Source organism: Papio anubis, chromosome 3 (assembly GCF_008728515.1).
Source record: "Papio anubis isolate 15944 chromosome 3, Panubis1.0, whole genome shotgun sequence".
NCBI classification, from domain to species: Eukaryota; Metazoa; Chordata; class Mammalia; order Primates; family Cercopithecidae; genus Papio; species Papio anubis.
In genome coordinates, this window is record NC_044978.1 from 48,312,818 (window position 1) to 48,335,128 (window position 22,311).

At 41.2% G+C, this 22,311-nt stretch overlaps 1 protein-coding gene across 1 annotated transcript in view; it reads left to right on the top strand.

The window, feature by feature from the left end:
* Window positions 1–22,311, top strand: part of TBC1D9 (TBC1 domain family member 9) — a 138,858-nt gene that overhangs the window by 88,636 nt on the left and 27,911 nt on the right. The window contains exons 8-13 of the mRNA XM_003899213.5: window positions 221–391; window positions 952–1,102; window positions 7,988–8,202; window positions 10,049–10,166; window positions 11,980–12,265; window positions 12,557–12,686. Of these exons, the coding sequence (XP_003899262.2) occupies window positions 221–391; window positions 952–1,102; window positions 7,988–8,202; window positions 10,049–10,166; window positions 11,980–12,265; window positions 12,557–12,686 (1,071 nt within the window). The remainder of the gene's footprint in view (window positions 1–220; window positions 392–951; window positions 1,103–7,987; window positions 8,203–10,048; window positions 10,167–11,979; window positions 12,266–12,556; window positions 12,687–22,311) is intronic.

The window sequence follows — 22,311 nt, forward strand, 5'->3', positions numbered from 1 at the left end:
GAAACCTGTTGTGAGCATTGAAGTGCTGCAACCCGGGACCCAGCCACCTGTCTAATCCCTGCCAGAATGATGGCTGGCTGCTTTTCTCCTATTTCTTCACATAACAAGAAACATCATGGGAAAAAATGATGGAGCTTTTGATAACCATACAGAAGACACTGAAGAAGTAGGTTATATTGCCCGTGTCCTCCCAATGTCTTGTTCCTCTCTGTGTTGACAGGTGTACTCTCGACCCAGCAGCCTCGTCTCCTCCAGCCCCCAGAGAAGCACGAGCTCTGATGCTGATGGAGAGCGTCAGTTTAACCTAAATGGCAACAGCGTCCCCACAGCCACACAGACCCTGATGACCATGTATCGGCGGCGGTCTCCCGAGGAGTTCAACCCGAAATTGGTGGGTGCCTCTCACTTTTCCATGAAACTTTGTAGATTTGAACAATGCCACTAACACTATTTTTCACTATAAGTAAATTCACACATGACTGTGTAAATGGAGATTTTCCTATTAAGCAGATTTTGGTCTAAATATATTATAAGTTTCACAGTGGCTTCCTGGAAGGAGGTGAGTTACAGAGGGTACCGGTGACTTCTTTTGGTCTTGTTTGGTTTTTCACTCTTGCTTAAGTTAAACCAACAAATAAATACCTGATTTCTCAGCCCATATTAGAACATCATTAACTTACCTTCACTTGGGGGTGTAGACATAAAACCATAAATACAATCTGAGGTAAGTAGGATTCTGACTCTGGGCCCAAAAGCTTTGTGGCAGAGCTGCAGGCCATGATAGATGTGTAAAATTAGAGAACTCCAGAAAATCTGACTTCCTTTTTCTCATGAGTTCTTTCTGGAACTTGTCACTCCATTCAGCAGGGAACATGTTCTGACCTTCCATCCCTCTTCTCTTACCATCCTCAGGGTACTTTGGATGTCGTAATGTTTCATTATCCCTTTCAGGCCAAAGAGTTTCTGAAAGAGCAAGCCTGGAAGATTCACTTTGCTGAGTATGGGCAAGGGATCTGTATGTACCGCACAGAGAAAACGCGGGAGCTGGTGTTGAAGGGCATCCCGGAGAGTATGCGTGGGGAGCTCTGGCTGCTGCTGTCAGGTACGGCCGCTGGGCTGGGAGTGCTGGCGTCAGAGTCTGTGGGACTCCATGCCAGGGCCTCTCTGTGCCTTCAGTCATGCCTCAGGGGTTCTTTCAAATATGCATCCCCCAGTTGAAAGCTACGTCATGTTTCCTCACCAGAGTATTGAAGTCCCTCAATTATTGTTCCCTTTATAAAATTATAGGGCCCATAGGAAGTAGACCAGATGTTGAAGCCACCATCCTTCGAGTCTTTATAAGTACTTCCGTTTCTTCAGTCAGGCTATTTAGGAATAAAGGAGAACCTGAAGTAAAAGAGCAGAATACTTTGTGACTTGGATAGTTCTTTTTTCCTTTCCCAGCTACGTCAACTTCATTGAGAATGTTTAGGTGTGACACATCCTCAGAGCAGTCATGAGGTGGGGAAGTGGGAGGAAAGAAATGAGAGGAATGAAAAGGCCCAGGTGTTTGATTTTTTGCCACCTCCTGAAGTCTTTGGTCATCACTGGAACCATAAAGTTGAGGCCAGAGTCTGCACTGGAAATAAAAGCCTACTCAGATCATACCTTGTACTTCAAGCCAGAGATGCCAGGAAGGACAGAAGGGGACACGTCCATGGACCAGTGGTGAAGAGGCATCCATCTTTATTGGTCCACAGAACTGGCTCTTGTGACTGTCCATCATTCTGTCACATCAGATCTTTGAGCCCTGCTACAGAAACCAGAGATCCTTCAGGCCACGCCCACACTGCTTCCTCCCATCCGAAGCACTGAGTGTGTCTCGGGGATCTTTAGTATCTCAGACATCAGAGCACTCCTTAGTTTCACTAACTTTACTTTCACATGTAAATCAGTTGCTCTATCTAGATTGAAGCCTGAAATATAATCATTCTAAATAGGATTATGTGAATTTTTTTTTTTTTTTTGAGACAGAGTCTTGCTCTGTCGCCCAGGCTGGAGTGCAGTGGCCAGATCTCCGCTCACTGCAAGCTCCGCCTCCCGGGTTCGCGCAATTCTCCTGCCTCAGCCTCCCGAGCAGCTGGGACTACAGGCGCCCGCCACCTCGCCCGGCTTATTTTTTTGTATTTTTAGTAGAGACGGGGTTTCACCGTGTTAGCCAGGATGGTCTCGATCTCCTGACCTCGTGATCCACCCGTCTCGGCCTCCCAAAGTGCTGGGATTACAGGCTTGAGCCACCGCGCCCGGCCGTGAATATTTTTATTTGAACCTAAGATGGTCTGACACAAATGCTGTTATTAAAAGCTTTTATTCTTAGAAAGTGATATTAAAATTAATAATTACCAGACTCACAGGAAAGCCTTTAAAGAAACCTATAGCTCTTTGTAAAAGTAGATGTAAATGCCCATAATGAGATGCATAAATGTCTCAGAAATAGGAACATATAATCCTGAAAAATAATTGGTTTTGTCTATTTCATGTAAAACTAGTTTGTTCTATATTTATTTAATACATGTCTTATTTTTCATTTTTCTTTCCTTCTTTCTTTTTGTAGAAATAGACATCTTGCTGTGTTGCCCAGGCTGGTCTCAAACTTGTAGGCTCAATCAATCCCCTACCTCAGCCTCCCAAAGTGCTGGGATGACAGTCATGAGCCACTGTGCCTGGCCTCATTTTCCCTAAGTAGACCAGCCATAGCTCCTCATTTAGAAACCTAAATTTGAGTCAACTCATCTCTAATTATAATTCAAACCCAAGAAGATCATTACCATCCAGTCTTCTCTTGTCTTCCCTGTGTTTGGTGAACTAGTCACCTTGACAACCAGATTCACATCACTGACAGAGTAAACAGAGTTCCATTTTCATCTTCCTTGTTCAAATTAGAAGTTATTTATAGCTGTGTTTTAAGTGAAAATGAAACTCAAGACAAGTACTGGGAAACTAGTATATACAACAATAGTACACAGCCCTATCTCAGAGATAATGTTGAGAGTTAGACCCAGCGTTTCCTTTAATGGCAGCGTTTCCTTTAATGGCAGCCCTCTTTTGGGGCGATAACTGAGCCCGTATTTCCACATCCAGGAATGGGGTTCGCCTGAGGGCCAGCCTGTCATGAAGAGAGCACAGCTCCAGGCCAGAGCCCAACTTGGGTCTCACCTGCTCCCTGTGACCCTTAGGGCGACGGCCTCATGACCTGAATTCTATACCCACTGACATGAAATGCAGGTGAGATGACAAGAAATCACAGTATCTCTCCCACAACAACAGAGCAAAAGCCAGCATTATGTCCCTGTCAGCCGGGTTGACTTTTCCAGGGCAAGCGTGAGTGGTGAGGCCAGCTCTCTTAGTGACTGTCAGAGACAAGGCCTGGGCCAGTCCAGGAATCTTGGGACTCCAATTTTCTGAATTATGAAATGTGAGTGTATACCCTGTCAATATATATATCATTTATATATTTTTATGATATCTTTATTGAGATACAATTCACAACTTACTAGTTAAGGTGTACAATTCGGTGGCTTTTTTTTTTTTTTTTTTAGTATATTCACAGAATTGTACAATGATCACAATTATAGAACATTTGTCATCTCCCAAAAATACCCCATACCTTTTATCCATTTAGAAAATAGATATAAACTGTTTGGAAATACAGACTGGTAGTTCCATTCCCCTCAAGCCCCCTCCCAGCCCCAGGCAACCACCAGACTACTTTCTGTTGCTAGACATTTTGTATAAATGGAATCATATAATGTGTAGTTTTTTGTGACTGGTTTCTTTCACATAGCATACTGTGTTCAAGGTTCCATCATGCTGTAGCATGTATCAGCATTTCATTCCTTTTTATGGCCAAATATTATATCATTGTATGGATATACTACATTTTGTTCATTCGTTTTTCAGTTGATAAACATTTAGGTTGTTTCTACTTTGTGGTTCCTATGAATAATGCTGCTATGAATGTTCATCTACGTGTTTTTGTGTGGGCTGGGCACAGTGGCCCATGCCTGTAATCCCAGCACTTTGCGAGGCCAAGGCGGGAGGATCACTTGAGCCCAGGAGTTTGAGACCAACCCAGGCAACATAGTGAGACCCCATCTCTACAAAACAAATTTTTTTAAAACTAGCTGGGTGTGGTGGCATGCACATGGAGTCCCAGCTACTCAAGAATCTGAGATGGGAGGATCGTCTGAGCCTGGGAGGTTGAGGCTGCAGTGAGCCGTGATCAGACCTCTGCACCCCAGCTTGGGTAACTCAGCAAGACCCTCTCTCAAAAAATAAAATACAGATTTAAAATTTAGAAAATTAGAAAGTTTAAAATATTTTTAAATACAGGTTTTTGTATGGACACCTGCTTCTATTTCTCTTGAATATATGAATGAAGTGGAATTTCTGGTTCGTATGGTAACTCTATGTTTAACCTTTTAAAGGTTAAACATTATTTTGATTTGCATTCTTCTGAAGGATAATGATGTTGAGCATTTTTTCATGCACTTACTGACCACTACTATATCTTCTTTGTAGAAATATGTACTCAGATCCTTTGCCTGCTCTTAATTGGGTTATCTTTTCATTATTGAGTTGTAAAAGTTTTAAACATATTTGAGATACAAATTGATTATCAGATTTTTTCTAAAAAATGCTCCCATTCTGTGCATTGTCTTTTCACTGTCTTGATGGTATCCTTCGAAGCACAAAAAAATTTAATTTTAATGAAATAACAATTTGTCTATTTTTTCTTTTGTCCTCTGCTCTCATGACATGAAGATTTACACCTATACTTTCTTCTAAGAGTTTATGGTTTTAGCTCTTACAGTTAGGTCATTTTGAGTTAATTTTTTTTTCTTTTTTTCTGGAGACTGAGTCTCACTCTGTCGCCCAGGCTGGAGTGCAATGGCATGATCTCGGCTCACTGAAACCTCCATCTCCCGGTTCAAGTGATTCTCCTGCTTCAGCCTCCTGAGTAGCTGGGATTACAGGCATGCACCACCATGCCTGGCTAATTTTTGTATTTTTAGTAGAGACGGGGTTTCACCATGTTCGTCAGGCTGGTTTCAAACTCCTGACCTCGTCGTCATACACCCGCCTAGGCCTCCCAAAGTGCTGAGATTACAGGCGTAAGCCACTGCACCCGACCTTGAGTTAATTTTTTATGTGGTGTGAGATGAAGGTGATAGTCTAATTCATTCTTTTCCGTATGAATATCCAGTTGTCCTAGCACCGTTTGTTGAAAATACTGTTCTTTCCCCCATTGAATTATCTTAGCACCCTTGTTAAAAATTAATAGACCTTAAATATTAGGATTTATTTCTGGACTCTTAAATCTAGTCCATTGATCTCTATGTCTGTCTTTATGCCAGTACTTCACTGTCTTGCTTACTGTAGCTTTGCAGTAAGTTAAAATTGGGAAGTGTGAGTCCTCCAATTTTCTTGTTCTTTTTTGAGTCTCTTGAAGTTGCATATGAATTTTAGGACCAGCTAGCCAATTTTTGCAAAAAGGACATCTGGGATTTTGATAGGTATTGTGTTGAATCTGTAGATCAATTTGGGAGTTTTTCTATCTTAACAACATTAAGTCTTCCAACCCATAAACACAGAATGTCTTCTATTTAAGTCTTTGTCAATTTCTTTGAGCAATATTTTTAGTTTGCCGTGTGCAACTCTTACATGTGTTTTGTTATATTTATTCCGAAATATTTTATTCTTTTTGATGCTATAGTAAAGGGAATTCTTTTCTTACTTTCATTTTCAGATTATTCATTGCTAGCCTATAGGTTTTGTGTATTGATCTTGTATCCTGAAGCCTTCATGAACTCATTCATTTTTTCCAGCATTGTTGAGGTATAATTGACAAATACAAATTATATATATTTAAGGTGTATTAATTTGACGATTTCATATACATTGTGAAATGATTACTGTAATCAAGCTAATTTTTAACATACCTATTACCTCACATTGTTACTATGTTTTTTCTTTTTGTCTTTTTTTCTTGTTTTTTTTGGTGGGGAGAGTTTGGTGAGAGAATACCTAAGATCTACCCTATAGCAAATTTCAAGTGTACAACACAGTATTACATGAGATCTTCAGAACATTTTCATTTCTTATAACTGAAGCTCTATACCCTTTAACCAACATCTCTCCATTTTCCCCCTTCCTTAGCTCCTGGTAATCACCATTCTACTCTCTGTTTCTATGAGTTTGACTATATTAGATTCCATATATAACTGAGAACATGTATTACTTGTCTTTCTGTGCCTGGTTTATTTCACTTAACATAATGTCCTCCGGGTTCAACCACGTTATCAAAAATGACAGAACTTCCCCTCTTATAGGCTGAATATAGTATCCCATTTTGTATATATGCCCCATTTTCTTTATCCATTCATCTCTTAATGGGCATTTAGATTGTTTCTATATCTTGGCTGTTGTGAAAATGCTGCAATAAACATGGGAGTGCAGATATTTCTTCAGGATACTGATTTCACTTATTTTGGATATATGCTTAGAGTGGAATTACTGGAGCATAAGGTAGCTCTATTTTTAGTTTAGGGAGTGTCTATACTGTTTTCTATAATGGCTGTAGCAATTTACATTCCCACCACAGGGTACAAGGGTTCCCTTTTTCTCCACATCCTTGCCAACACTTGTTATCTTTTGTCTTTTTGATCATAGCCATTCTGACAGGTATGAGGTGGTATTTCATTGTAGTTTTGATTTGCATGTCCCTGATGATTAGTGATGTTGAGCACTTTTAAATCACCTGTTGGTGATTTGTATACCTTCTTTTGAGAACTGTCTATTCATTTCCTTTGCCCATTTTAAAATCAGGTTGTTTGGTTTAGACTATTGAGTTCTGTGAATTCCTTATATATTTTGTATATTGACCCCTTATCAGACATATGGTTTGCAGATATTTTCTGCCATTAAGTTGCTTTTTGATTGCTTCCTTTGCTGTGCAGAGCTTTTTAGTTTGATGCCATCCCACTTGTCTGATTTTTGCTTTTGCTGCCTGTGCTATTGGTGTCACATCCAAAAAATAATTGCCATGTCAGTGTCAAGAAGCATTTTCTCTATATATTTTCTTCTACCAGTTTTATGGTTTCAGGAACTGTGTTAAAACTTTAATCCATTTTGCATTAATTTTGGTACATGGTATTAAAAAAAGGGTTCATTTTCATTCTTCTGCATGTGAATATTCAGTCTTCCCAACAGTAATATAATTAAAGTTTAGATTGAGAAGTAGATACTTGCATATAGGGTTTTTCTGTCTTAAAGAATCTTAAAGTGTAAGTATCTCAAGTGGATGAGGTTTAGTATAATTCTCCATCCTCATCCCCACCACCCAAGGAACTTCCATCACTAATGATGACTCACCACTGCTAGGAATACTCTTACCACTCTCTGCAATTTGAAAAACCCCACCAACTATCTCCACCTTCTCCTCAATATGACTGTTAAACCCTTCAGAACTAACAGGTTAGCAGGCAGTTTTCAAACTTATTTTGAGAGGCAGACCCTCCTTTTTCAAGTGAAATCTTAATGAAAACCACAATAAAATAAAAGCAAAGCTGCTGGGGTTGAAGAGAGCAATGAGAAGGTGAAGCCTCAGCCTGCCTTGTGATGATGACCTCCCCACCTGTGGTCCTAAGCGGTCCCTTGGGACTGTCTGTGGGTGTTCCACGGTGCATGGTTTTGTAGCTTGGGAACCTCTACCTTAGGAAAGTTTTTAAGTAGCCAGCCTACTGTGGAACTGAAAGAGAGAAGGAGGCCACAGGAAAATTCACCAGTCTAGCCACGATTGCAACATACCACATCTGTGATTTCACCTTCTCTTGCAAGTTTCCTTTGAGAGGTAGGGAAGTAAAGCGGTTCACTCGTAAGCTGTAGTTGCAAACCAAAGGGCAGAGTGCTTACATTTTTGATATTGTATCTGTTGGATATATCTCAGGTGCCATCAATGAAAAGGCCACACATCCTGGGTACTATGAAGACTTAGTGGAGAAGTCCATGGGGAAGTATAATCTCGCCACGGAGGAGATTGAGAGGGATTTACACCGCTCCCTTCCAGAACACCCAGCTTTTCAGAATGAAATGGGCATTGCTGCACTAAGGAGAGTCTTAACAGCTTATGCTTTTCGAAATCCCAACATAGGGTATTGCCAGGTAAATGTCACAGGTGGTTTATGCTAAAAAATAAATAAAATTTCTATTTATTTGCCAACACATAGTGGGAAGGAAGGTTTACGGTTAACAGAACTATGACTTCACCAGGCCCTCTCAACCTTGGCACTGTTGACACTCTGGACTGGTTAATTCTTTGTTGTATGGGCTGTTCTGTTCTTTGTAGGATGTTTAGTAACATCGCTGGCCCCTACCCACTAGATGCTGGTAGAAAATCCCCAGTTGTAACAACCAAAACTGTCTCTAGATATTGCCAAGTGTCTGAGAGGCAGAATCATCCTGGGTTGAGAACCACTGCACTGAGCGGAGGAGCCCTTTCTGGATTCACCACTGTCTAGCTAGGTGACCTGGAGAAGATCCTTCTGATCACTCTCTGCCTCAACCCTCATCCCACCCTGGAGTAAGAGAGAGCATCCTGAGCACCAGGCCTGTCACTGTGGTTCGCCACAGTGTTCCTCCTTTGCATCCTCTTAAGTTATAATGTCCTTAAATAGAGCTTTTATATGCTAGGGTTATGTCTTAATACACACTAAAATAAGGGCTTAACTTAGTATTAAGAAAGGTGCCTACATACCAACAAAAGTCATCTCTTGTACTGATATAGATGCCAAAATTTGGGAAGCTCCAAAATAACGTGACCTTAGAATCAAAGGCTATATCGTCATAGAGGCCTTCCCTGACAATCCAGCAAAAGCTAAAAGAGGCTGAACTCCTACTTCAACACGCAAGTGCACGTGCATGCACATGTTAGTCTCCCTCTACTGCATTAGTTTACCTTTTTATAACTTTCAATTTAAATAACCCCCCACACAGACTAGTTAACCTTTTCATCTTTGTTTTATCTGACACCAGCATTTAGGACCTGCAAGATATCACCACTGTGTCCCTCATCTTCCAATACCTAGTCCAGAGCCTGTTACAAGGTAGACCCCTAAAAAACCTATCTCCACTGAACTGGCAGGGACCATCATCATGTACTAGGATCAGCAGGTTAATTCTCAAGTGGAATTTCCATGATGATATCACTTGGGAACAAAATGAGTAAGACTTACAAGAAAGAGCCTATTAAACCAAAATACCTTTTTTGAAATTATATTGTAGAAGCCTGATGAACAGTTACTGGTTTCTAGGAGATCAAAAGCATAGGAGGTAATTGGCCTCTAATATAATGAAGTTCATATTTATCTTTTAATCTTCCTGTTTTTAATTAAGAAGACTATTAAAGTAGTTGGGTCTAGAGTGGTTATGAGGTATCTGATAATATCTTTTAATAAAGTACAGTTACTTTAGAATTTAAATCACTCTCAGTTATCACTACCATCTCTCTCCAGATGAAAATGTTGGGTGAGGACTCCAAGTCTGAAAGGTTTCATTGTTCTCTGAGGAAAGCCTGGAGCCATGTGTACCTGATTATAGAAACCATTATGGAAAGTTACAAAGGAAATGTTTACCTCACTGAATTAAGAACATTGAGAGATTTTAGCAGGTTAAAAGCTTTGTGAAATAGCCTTTGGGCAAATTTTTGGAATAGGGGTTTGCCAGTAGGAGTTCAGGGCTCTGTCTGGTGAATATTGGTGCTGAGGAAGACTCTGCACACTTACTGGTTCAAGGACTCAGGATTTTACATTTTTAAAGGGTCATAAAACAAAACTCCGAAGAATATGTGACAAGAGACTATGTATAGCCTCCAAAGCCTAAACATGTTTATCTGGCCTTTCACAGAAAAGGTTTGCCAGCCCCTGTGAGAATAACTGAGTAATTTTAATATGCTAACAGAATTTCTTATATTTTAAACTGTATTTGTTGACATCCTCTTTCACTTTTTTAGGCCATGAATATTGTCACTTCAGTGCTGCTGCTTTATGCCAAAGAGGAGGAAGCTTTCTGGCTGCTCGTGGCTTTGTGTGAGCGCATGCTCCCAGATTACTACAACACCAGAGTTGTGGGTAGGTGGAAATGCATTTAACATTTCAACCTATGTCTTGTCAAAAAGATGTTTTTAGAGAAGTACCAGCCGGAACACTATTTCTGGTCACCATAAGCTAGAAGAGTTTCAGACTACTCCAGTTTTTCAAAATGGAAATGAGAGAGGTTGAATAAATATAGGTTGTATACAAAGGAGCCCCATGGAGTTTAAGGGACTACACACATATCACTGCTCCAGAAATTATTTTAGAAAATATTTGATGTGTGTGTCACTCTGACATGTGAGAGCTACACCAGGTATACATACCATCAACACAAAGAGATTTGATAAGAAAATTAATAAAGAGGATGGGAACCTATGAAATACAGAGGTATTCCCAAAAAAAAAAAAAAAGGCTATCTGGGGTGGAAAAAATAGAATATAGAGGTTTATTGAAAACTAGGTTTCTAAGGTATTTTTCAGGACTGGTTTTATTGCAGAGCAAACACCTGTTTTGAGGATTTAAATTATTGCTGTAACTCCTTGTAATTCTGTCAAATGTCAGTGATTCATTTTAGCAGGACAAGCTTTTCATTGCTAGGGTCATACAGTATATTGTTTATGCTTCTCACTTGCGTTCTTTCTGTATTTCTAAACATTTGCACATGAATTTGATTATGAAAATATTATCAAAAATGTCCTTAAGTTGATCATGAATGTGTACAACAGGAATGCTTTTAAGTTTTAAAAAAAGTAATTTTTTAAAAAAATGATTAATATATGGGCACCACACATCCAGAAGTGTGATTTTTTTTTTTTTTTTTTGAGACCATCTCGCTCTATCGCCCAGGCTGGAGTGCAGTGGCGTGAACTTGGCTCACTGCAACCTCTGCCTCCCGGGTTCAAGCGATTCTCCTGCCTCAGTCCCTGAGTAGCTGGGACTATACAGACTCCTGCCACCATGCCTGGCTAATTTTTGTATTTTCAGTAGAGACAGGGTTTCACCATGTTAGCCAGGCTGGCCTTGAACTCCTGACCTCAGATGATCCACCTGCCTCAGCTTCCCAAAGTGCTGGGATTATTATTATTAATATTATTTTGATAAACAAAAGTTTGCCAGCTAAGCTGATTAGATGTACATTTGGAACTGTAGTCATGTGTTGATGTTCTGGCTGATGACGGACTGCATATACAACAGATGTCCCATTAGATTATAATACTGTATATTTACTGTTTCATTTCTATGTTTTGATACACAACTATTTACCATTATGTTATAGTTGCCTACAGTATTTAGTACAGTAATGTACTATACAGGTTTGGAGCCTAGGAGCAATAGGCTATGCCATATAGCCTAGGTGTGTAGTAAGGCTCTACCACCTAGGTTTGTGTGAGTACTTTCTAAGATGTTGACATGACAAATTCACCTGACAACCCATTTCTCAGAACATGTCTCCATTGTTAAGTGATGCATGACTATACATGGATGTACATTTCATGCCAAACCAAACATTATGTTGCCAACACAATAACTAATTGTATGTCATGAAAACTTTATAAACTGGCCTTCTTAACAACCCTTATAATTGTCATGTGATTGTTCTTTTTTGGAAGGGAAAACGGGGCAGGAAGAGCCCCGAAAAAGAAGATGCAGCCAGAACTAATCTGGTGACTGAGCTGTGTTGACACCTTGGTCTAGTAACAGTCACAGCAGAACAGTTAGCAGAAAGGAACAGAGTCCTGTGCTAGCAGTCATTGTGAACTGGATTATTAGTCAAGTTGTTTGAATGGATTCTTTAGTTACACTGTGTAGTTGGCTAAGCTGTGCCTTTTTGTGTACCTCGCTGCCACAGGTGCACTGGTGGACCAAGGTGTCTTTGAGGAGCTAGCACGAGACTACGTCCCACAGCTGTATGACTGCATGCAAGACCTGGGCGTGATTTCCACCATCTCCCTGTCTTGGTTCCTCACACTATTTCTCAGTGTGATGCCTTTTGAGAGTGCAGTTGTGGTTGTTGACTGTTTCTTCTATGAAGGAATTAAAGTGATATTCCAGTTGGCCCTAGCTGTGCTGGATGCAAATGTGGACAAACTGTTGAACTGCAAGGATGATGGGGAGGCCATGACCGTTTTGGGAAGGTATCGTACTAAGCCTCACTTTGAAAACCACCTCCGGTTTTCTTCCTCTTGCTTTCTCTTCATTTCATGAGTCTTAACTGATTTGATGGTGGTCATAATACCCGCTTCTTCCTGTGGCTGATGATTTATTTTCATATGCTTTTTCTTTAGAAATTAACAGAATTTCTTTCTCTCTTTCTATCTTTAAAGAAACTCTAGTCCTTTGTTTTAAAATGTAGAACTTGCAGAAAATGATTGGAGAATTATAATGGGAGGATTCCAGTTTCTTCTCCCTGTGACTTCTTCTTCCAGGTATTTAGACAGTGTGACCAATAAAGACAGCACATTGCCTCCCATTCCTCACCTCCACTCCTTGCTCAGCGATGATGTGGAACCTTACCCTGAGGTAGACATCTTCAGACTCATCAGAACTTCCTACGAGGTAGGTCTTGTTTCCTAGCTGAGCAGAGCTTGACCATGCATTCCACACTTCCGTTGCTGCCTGTTTTGTGCTGATGTAACAGAATACCACAGACTGGGCAAAGAACAAATATTTATTTCTCAATTCTAGACTTTGGGACACCCCAAATCAAGGCATTGGCAGGTTAGGGCCTGGACTTTCTGCTTCCAAGATGGCACCTTGCATGCGGTGTCCTCCGGAGGGGAGGAATACCACGTCTTCACTAGCAGAAGAGAGAGAACCCATGCTCATAAGACCTTTTTATAGTGACGTTAATCCATTTGTGAAGGCAGAGTCTTCATGACCTAAATGTTGCAGGTGATTGGCAACTATCTGAGGCTGGTATCATGTGGACAGTAGGAAGAATTTACCAAGGCAGTTGTAAGTAAAGAAAAGCAGATTTATTAAGGAAAGCATGAAAATACATTTGAAGGATGCAATGGGCAAGTTAGCAAGAGAGGAGTTAACTGCAAAGAGACAAAGGCTTGCTGGGGATTTTATAGGATGGTTCTTGTGCTGTGTGCTGGAAAGGGCTTTGTGCAGTACTGAGAACGCCGAGGTTGTAGTGAGCTAACTTGCATTTTTCTGTCAGCCAAGGGTCTGGTGATAGCTGGGCACAGGAAGATTATGAGTTATTTGTACAGGAGAGCTATGTGTCCTTGATCATGAAGAAGGGTAGACTTATAGCTTATTTGTTTTGTTTATTTATTTATATATATACTTATTTTGCTTTCCCTGGGTCCTGCTAGCCCAATTCCCTTTCCCTAATTAGGACTCCACACTAAATACCTCCTATGAGACCCCACTTTCCAACACTGCTGTGATGGGGATTAATTTTCAACATGCGTTTTAGGGAGAATAAAAACATTAAGACCATAGGCTTACCTGCTTCCTTCTACATTGTGAGAACTACTGGTCAGAAGTAAGTAGTTCTGTGCTAGCTGACAGCTTTGACCTCCAGAGATGGACACTGAATGGAGCCTGGATGTCTTGATGATTACATAGTAGCACATGGCAAGACAAGCTGTGGCTCTCCAGCGCTTTACCATTCCCATCCTGAAGCCTGATCTAGTAGCAGCTCAGTTTCAACTCTTTGTAGATTAAGGAGGGGCTGTTGAGAGTGGGCATGGGGAGGCTGACCTTCACAAATCAATTTGCTTTCTGTTCCCATGCTAAGTACTTAGGGCTTCTTTGAAGTAGACAGTCTGAGGCACTTAGAATAGCCTGTATAGCCCAGAGTAGACCAGAGTCCTAGGATTCCTCTAAAATTGCTTGGCCTGGGTGGAGGAGGATGCTTTCTTGTCCATCATGACCCTGGAATCAGCCTGATCTGCTGCTCAATCTCACAACAGAACTAATACGCTTCTTGGGGTGAAGGAACCACAGTGCCACTTGCCCCTTAACCACCTGGTGGTTTGTGAGGCCCCAAGTGCTCATAACACTTGATGGTTTCTTCATTTCCTGATCCTTGATTCTCTAAACTTTTATAGAAATGATCACTAAGAAAGAGAAAGCGTGAGTATTCTGCTGAGCACACTGTGCTCTCTACAGATGTTTGTGATTTTGACTGGTGATTGTCAGTATTCCAGCTAGCAACAAAGTGGATAGGAGAGAAATAGTGAGGAATGGAGTGAGATCAGAAAGCCTCTCTTAAAGTAAAAAATTTAGTGCTTTAAAAAAATTGCTATGGATATAGAAATCTTTTCAGAAATGTTTGTCCTTAACTCATAATGAGACAGACTGGTAATTATTTTTTTAATCTTCGTTGAAACTCCATATATATTGAAAGCAAAATGTTTTGTTTTAGAATCATAAAAGCAATACATGTTTATTTTAGAAATTGTAGGGAAATAGGACGAAAAAAATAAACTGTATCCTATAAGCATTTTACATTTCCCTTAAGTATGTTTTTATACTTACAACATACACTTCTTTAAAAAAGGTCCTTCTAAATACTGCTTTGTCATTTTCTATGTATACCATGAGCATTCCCTAATATATTAAATATTATTTGAAGGCATGATTTTACTAAATTGTATTCTGCTTTAATGAGGTAACAAAATTTATTTACCTAGTTCCCTTTTGTTAGACACTTACTTCGATTTCTTCCAAATTTTCAGTATTATATAGCATTCTAAGATAAACTTGTACCCAAATATCACATCTCTGATTATTGTCTTAGAATCCTAGAAATGAATTTAAATTAAAAGTTTGGGTTAAAAAAATTAGATTAAAAAAAAAAGAATGATCAAGCTATTGGCACACACTGTCAAATTTCCATAAAGTATGTTTCAATTTATGTTTCCACTATTAGATATAAAGAATGAATATTTCATCTTACTATCTCCAAAACTATTTCCATATGCATTTAAAAAAATCATTGTCCCCAGGACTTTGGAATAGTACTGTATGATGTAAGCAAGAGCTTTTCTATCTGTGGGTTGCTTGTCTAAAGGAATCCTCAGACCTTTATTGTTGAAAGAATTCTGCACCAAGGTATTGTGGGATATAATGGGGTTTCTCTTCCAATTATCTGATCAATCTTTTATTCTTTAATTCATAGTATGCCCCGCCTTTTTCTTCTTTTTCTCCTTTTTCCTTTTTGCCTTTGTTAGATGCCTAGTGCCGCCTCAGTACCAAGCGTTATCAGTACCAGCTCACATTCCTTTCCTTATTTGGAAGGAGGACTCACTTTCTTGTTCATTACCGACACCCGCTTCCCCTTTCTCTCCACTTTCTTTTACGTTCCCACCCTATCTAAAAAAATCAAATGTTTGGCCAACCGGGATTAGTTTAGATTGTATGACCCGACCCCAGCCAATGGGGAAGGGGTACAGGGGCAGGTCCTGCATCAGGAATAAAGGCTCTCATGCCCTTTGTTCAGATGTGCTCTCATGGCAACTGGCCAAGGAGGCACAGAAGTAAAATTCTTCTTCTCTGAGCAGAAGTAAAATTGTTTTGCTAAGAATCTTTTGTTCAAGTGTTCAATTTCCTTAGGATTTTGAGCATTATTCCTAAAAATTAAAGGTTAGTATGTGGCAACTCAGCTTTATTCTCAACAGCAGATAAGCTAGCTTCATGCTGAAGTCAGCACTTTGCCCCTTTTTAAAGGGAAAGCAAAGAAATTGAGACAAGGCCAAGGGCTGATTTCCATTTACATCCTCTTGGGCTGATCCCTAATGGTGGCCCTCAGGTTGCCAAGCATCCTATCGTAACAGGACAAAGCTGCAGTTCCCTTCGTCTGCCTGGAAAGACAATCCTTTTAACTTATATCAGTGCCTATATTACCAGGTCTTTCGGCGCATGGTAACTGGGTTTTTGTTTTCTCTTCTCTGCTTAAGTGTCACTACTCTGCTCATGTTTCCAGTGGCTCTCTAATGCCTTGTAGATCAACTTTAAGAGAACACCACGAACTCTTGCTGATCGTTTTCTCCCTCCTAACCAGTAAATTGGTGGTTTTCAATCCTGCCTGTGCATTAAATCACTTAATTTTTTTTTTTAAGCTAAGCTTTTAAAAACAAACTCCTAGGCTCCATCCCAGGCCAATTAAATCTGAATCTAGGCATGAAGCCCAAGAGTATGTATTTTTTTTTTTTTTTTTTTTTTTTGAGACGCAGTCTCGCTCTGTCACCCAGGCTGGAGTGCAGTGGCCGGATCTCAGCTCACTGCAAGCTCCGTCTCCCGGGTTTACGCCATTCTCCTGCCTCAGCCTCCCGAGTAGCTGGGACTACAGGCGCCCGCCACCTCGCCCGGCTAGTTTTTTGTATTTTTTAGTAGAGACGGGGTTTCATCGTGTTAGCCAGGATGGTCTCGATCTCCTGACCTCATGATCCACCCGCCTCGGCCTCCCAAAGTGCTGGGATTACAGGCTTGAGCCACCGCGCCCGGCCAAGAGTATGTATTTTTTTAAAAATTTCCCAGGTGATTCCAAATGTCCGGTGAGGATTGAGATTCACTGCACTGGCAGAATGGGGCTAATCACTGATGTAGATAAGAATCTGGTTTGGGCTCAGGCATGACACCTGAATGTTCTCAGGTACACAATGCATTTCTTTCTGTTCCTCAGGATAATTAGCTGTGACAATTGAAACATAGGAAAGAAATCCTGAAAGCACATTCATCTTTTGAGATTTAGTTAAGGGCTCCCGAGGTTGCTAGAAATCAGTCTGATATTGATAAGTTCACTTCATAAATACCTCGTGGGGAAAATCTCACCCATTATAAGTTCCCTTAAGCCTCTGTTGAAAGGAATTGTGCCGGTGGTATGAAACTCCAGTTTTCTTCTGCGTAGACCCTCGTGTGAAGCCCTGCACTTTGGGCAGAGTAATATAGAAGTAAAAGACAAAGTCCCAATCTTTAAGTTTGATTCATAGACTGAGATGCCCCTCCTGGAAGGCACAAGAGGACGTTAATAGGCCTTAAAGTGGGTACACAGCTGTCACAGAGCCGCTTCATGTTCGAGATGACCCAGCCCAGTGTGTTTAGTCTGAAAAGTGTTAACCAGGGAAAGGATGTGGCTAATAAAACAGAAGGCACAATCTGTGAAGATGAATAGGCATTTGTGAAAGCTTGAGTAATGTGTCTCTGGCTTATTAATGATTACTATAATAGCTATTACTCATCGAGAGCCTGCCATGTGTGGGGCAAGGTGCTGGGTGCCTTGTAGGCAGCCCTGCCATGTAAATGTTAACGTATTTCAAGGTGAAAATGTAAGTTAAGAGAGGTTGAGCTAGTTTTTCCAAGCTGCACAGCTAGAAAGCAGCAGCCAGTATCCACGTAAGAGCTCCCTTGCATTAAAGTCAGGACCAAGGGAGTTTATCTGGATTAGAAGAGAGATGGAATTACGGATGTACCGATGGTCATGAGGTCAACTGGTCCACTGGAGCTGGTTAGTAGGGAGTCTTGAAATCACTAATTGACTTGGAAGGCATCCAACAGCCACTGGAGACTGAAGAGCATTCTTCTTGAAGTACGTTATCTCTGCTTTCTGTGCAACACATTGGAGGAGGGGGAGAGCTGAAGGAACAGACAAGCAAAAAAGATAATGTGGTTATATATGGGAAAGACCCAAGAGATGCAAGAAACAGCGTTTGTCTATTCATGTATTAACAAAATCTTTTTTTTTTTATTTTATTTTTTTTTTATTTGAGACAGGGTCTCCCTCTGTCACCCAGGCTGGAGTGCAGTGGCTTGATCTTGGCTCACTGCAACCTCCACCTCCCGTGTTCATGCGATTCTCATGCCTCAGCCTCCCAAGTAGCTGAATCTACAGGCGTGCACCACCACATCTGGCTAATTTTTTGGTATTTTTAGTAGAGATGGAGCTTCACCAAGTTGGCTAGGTTGTTCTCAAACTCCTGACCTTAAGTGATCCATCCACCTCAGCCTCCCAATGTGCTAAGATTACGGGCATAAGCCACCGTGCCCAACCAAGGAAATTTTTATTTAAGATTGTATAGGCACCTTTCTTATACCAGGTATCATGCTCAGCCCTGAGGATACATTATCAGCACTAGATATTTTCTTTTTTTTTTTTTTTTGAGACAGAGTCTGGCTCTGTCACCCAGGCTGGAGTGCAGTGGCACGAACTCGGCTCACTGCAAGCTTCGCCTCCCGGGTTCAGGCCATTCTCCTGCCTCCACCTCTGGAGTAGCTGGGACTACAGGCGCCTGCCACCAAGCCCAGCTAAATTTTTTATATTTTTTAGTAGCGACGGGGTTTCACTGTGTTAGCCAGGATGGTCTCAATCTCCTGACCTCATGATCCGCCTGCCTCGGCCTCCCAAAGTGCTGGGATTACAGGCGTTAGCCACCGCGCCCAGCCAGCACTAGATATTTTCAAGCACAGTACAAGTCAAAAGGATAACATAATATATTTCCTTTAACCCATCATCCAGTCCCAACAATTATCAACATTTTTCTGATCTTTGTTTTATTACTCCTCCCCACCTTTTTTTCTTTTTTTCCTTGAGTAACTTAAAGCAAACTCCAGACAGTATATTATTTCACCTGTAAAAGAATGTATCTCTAACAGATAAATTCTTCATTATGTGTCTCTAACGATAAGGTGAGTTTGGGCGTGGCATTTTTTGCTAATCCATGACTTTGAATTTTAAGTTTAATTTTTAAAAGTTTGTTTATACCTCAAAAGAAAATGTGGACTTACAAGTTAGTTCTCACCAGTTGTTGATGGAACCTCACTTATAACATTAGCAAGTTTTGCGATTTTTTTGTTGTTATTGAGACAAAGTCTGGCCTATCACCGAGGCTGGAGTGCAGTGGTGCCATCTCGGCTCACTCCAACCTCTACCTCCCAGGCTCAAGCCATCCTCCCAGCTCAGCCTCCTGAGTAGCTGGGACTGCAGGTGTGCACCACTACACCTCGCTAATCTTTGTCTTTCTTGTGAAGATGGCGTTTCACCATGTTGGCCAGGCTCGTCTGATGAGCTCAAGTGACCTGCCCACCTTGGCCTCCCAAAGTGCTGGGATTACAGGCGTGAGCCACTGTGCCTGGCCGGGTTTTGCTGATTTTAAAACGTGTTTTTTCTCTTCTCTTCATCTTTCTCATTCTCTTATCAACAATGCTAGGAATAATAAAAGCTACCATACTAATTGCTTTACCTATGTGTGCATAAAATTCTTACACCATTCCAAAGAGGCAGGAATTATTTTCCCTATATTGCTGATGAAGAACATTAGGGCCATCAGGTTTTATAAAATTTCTGTGAAATCTGGGACTTGCTATGTGTCCCACTTGCTACATGTGACTATGAAACTGTGCCCTTTCTACAATGCCCAGGTGTCAAAAGCATGTCTCCTTTATAGAGGCCGAACTTTACATTATTGGTATATATGTAAAGAAAATAGAGGCCAGGTGTGGTGGCTCACTCCTATAATCCCAGCACTCTGGGAGGCCAAGGTGGGTGGATCACCTGCGGTCAGGAGTTTGAGGCCAACCTGGCCAACATAGCAAAACCACGTCTCTACTAAAAATACAAAAAATCAGCCAGGCGTGGTGGCGGGTGCCTGTAATCCCAGCTACTCGGGAGGCTGAAGCAGGAGAATCGATTGAACCCGGGAGGCGGAGATTGCAGTGAGCCAAGATCTTGCCATTGCACTCCAGCTTGGGCAACAAGAGCGAAACTCCATCTCAAAAAAAAGAAAAAGTAAAAGAAAATACTCTAGAGCAGAATTACAAATTCACGTGACTGTGGCGTCACTCAGCAAGGCACTTAACAATGGGACAGGGAGTGGAGGTGGTAGGAAAGGGTGGGCTTATGGAACTAGACAGCTGGGACCTGCTAGAGTTGACAGTCTCTTTAGCACCTGAGGCAAGGAACCATTACTGCCAAAACTTTTTATTTTTCAAGAGAAGTTGGAACTCTTTATTTTACTTGAAAGTTCCTGTTTTTATAATACTCCCTGGGCCAAACAATATTCATCATGGACTTTCTAGCCTACTGGCTACCTGTTCATGACCTTCTGCTTTACAGCAACTTTCAAAATAAATTCTAGGTAAAAATATAGTGATACTGGACACTGTGCTTAGTTATTTTTTGTAATTTAATCAGCAGCACGTTCACACTACAGCTAATAGTTCACATGGAGTATTGAAACGAAATGTTTTTTGTAATTTCCATATTTATGTGACAACTGTTTCTCTAGCCCTTTCTGGTAGACAAAAGATCTCAAAAGACACAGCACCTAAAGAAGCATAAAATATTAAATGATATATTTTTACATAAAATATAAATACTGTATTCAAATATAAAATATGTGCCCACTTCTGGCAGAGTTATGAGGGTGTTCCCGGATGGGAAGATAGTCAGGGGTGGAGACTCTTCAGAGATCAGAGTACCCTAGAAAGGGCCGCCCATTCAATGAACATGGGACTCCACCAGAGTTCTGTTCACCTGAATTCATATCCCTGTTTCTTCTTATCATCTCCTGCCTCCTCTGCCGCCCTCACCCTCCTCTTCTGCCCTCCTGAACATCTACTCCCCACCAAACACAGAAGTACACAGGTGCAGACAGTCGCCACCCCCGTAGAAGTCAAGGTAGAGCATGTGGGGCTGTTTCTTCACAACCCCCTGTGTGTGAGAACCCCTCTCTCGTCTCTTGGGCTCTGCCTCCTGTAATGTTAGGCTTTTCTATACCCTAAAGCCTCACATTCCATCAATTTCTCCTCTCTCTCACCCAGTCATCTAAGGCAGAGCCTCGTTTCCTATCTTAAGTATTTGGAGTTTTTTTCTGATCAAGGAATGTCTCTCAGGTGTCACTGGTGCTCAGCCTTCTGCTAACAGTAGTGAACCCCATTCTGCATACTGGGAAAATAAGAACCCCACAAATTCAGAAACACCGAAGAGGCATTTTGAGCATCACTTGATGACCTAGTTTTATTTTAAAATAGAAATAAACCATAGACTTCGCATATTAGAAACAATGCCTTCTTTTTATTTCAGTGAATTTCCCTGTGGTGGGCAGACTCATTCACATCATTCCATGGCCCTCTGGCCTACATTGAGCTTTGTTGTTGTTTTGTTTTGCTGGGTGCTTTTTAAGCTGTAGCATTTAAATATTTCAAGTTATCTTTGGAGGATTTAGATAGGAAGGGCTGACTGAACTTGATTGAGCTTGACCTTGTGGTCAGTCTCTTTTAAAAATCTGTATCTGTTCTTCATCTATCCTTGTCTTCCCAGTAACACAGGGTAAGCTTTGAAGGATAAAGTAAATCACAGAAACACTGCCCTGCGTGGGCAGGGGAACGCTTGTTCTGCTCAGGAATGATGGTGGGGTGGGAGGAGCCAGAGAACATAAACTTGAGACAGACTCATCTCCACTTCGTTCCTTTATCTGAGCTACTTGCTCCTTGTTCTAAGTCTGGGGGAGAGAAAGGGAACATCTGCAGGCAGGATGGAGGAAAGTGGTGTGAAATGAAGGGCCACACACCTATTTGTTGGTTGGTATCAGGACCCACAGGGGCAAAGCAACAAAAAGAAGTACCATCTGCTTTGAAAATTACCTTTCTGGCCAGGTGCCATGGCTCACATCTATAATCTCAGCACTTTGGGAGGCTGAGGCAGGCAGACCACTTAAGCTCTGGAGTTTGAGACATGCCTGGGCGACATAGGGAGACTCCATCTCTACAAAAAAATACAACAATTAGCCAGGCGTAGTGGCACATGCCTATAGTCCCAGCTACTCGGGAGGCTGAGGTGGGAGGATCATCTGAGCCTAGGAGGTTGAGGCTGCAGTGAGTCGTGATCATGCCACTACACTCCATCTTGGACACTAGAGTAAGACCCTGTCTCAAAAAAAATAATAAATTGCCTTTCTGCCAATAAAGATGTTAGAAATTAAACTGAAAATATTAGAAACAGGCCACAGAAACATTCAGATAAGAATTGAGTTGTATTACATCAAAACAAAATTTTCAAAATAGTTGAGTTGGAGAAGAGACATAAACAAAGATGGATAATTTTGTTTATTGTTCAAGGAAGGGAAATTTTAGAAAATTAAAATAATTGTGCCAGGCGCTGTGGCTCACACCTGTAATCCCAGCACTCTGGGAGGCTGAGGCGGGCGGATCACGAGGTCAGGAGATCGAG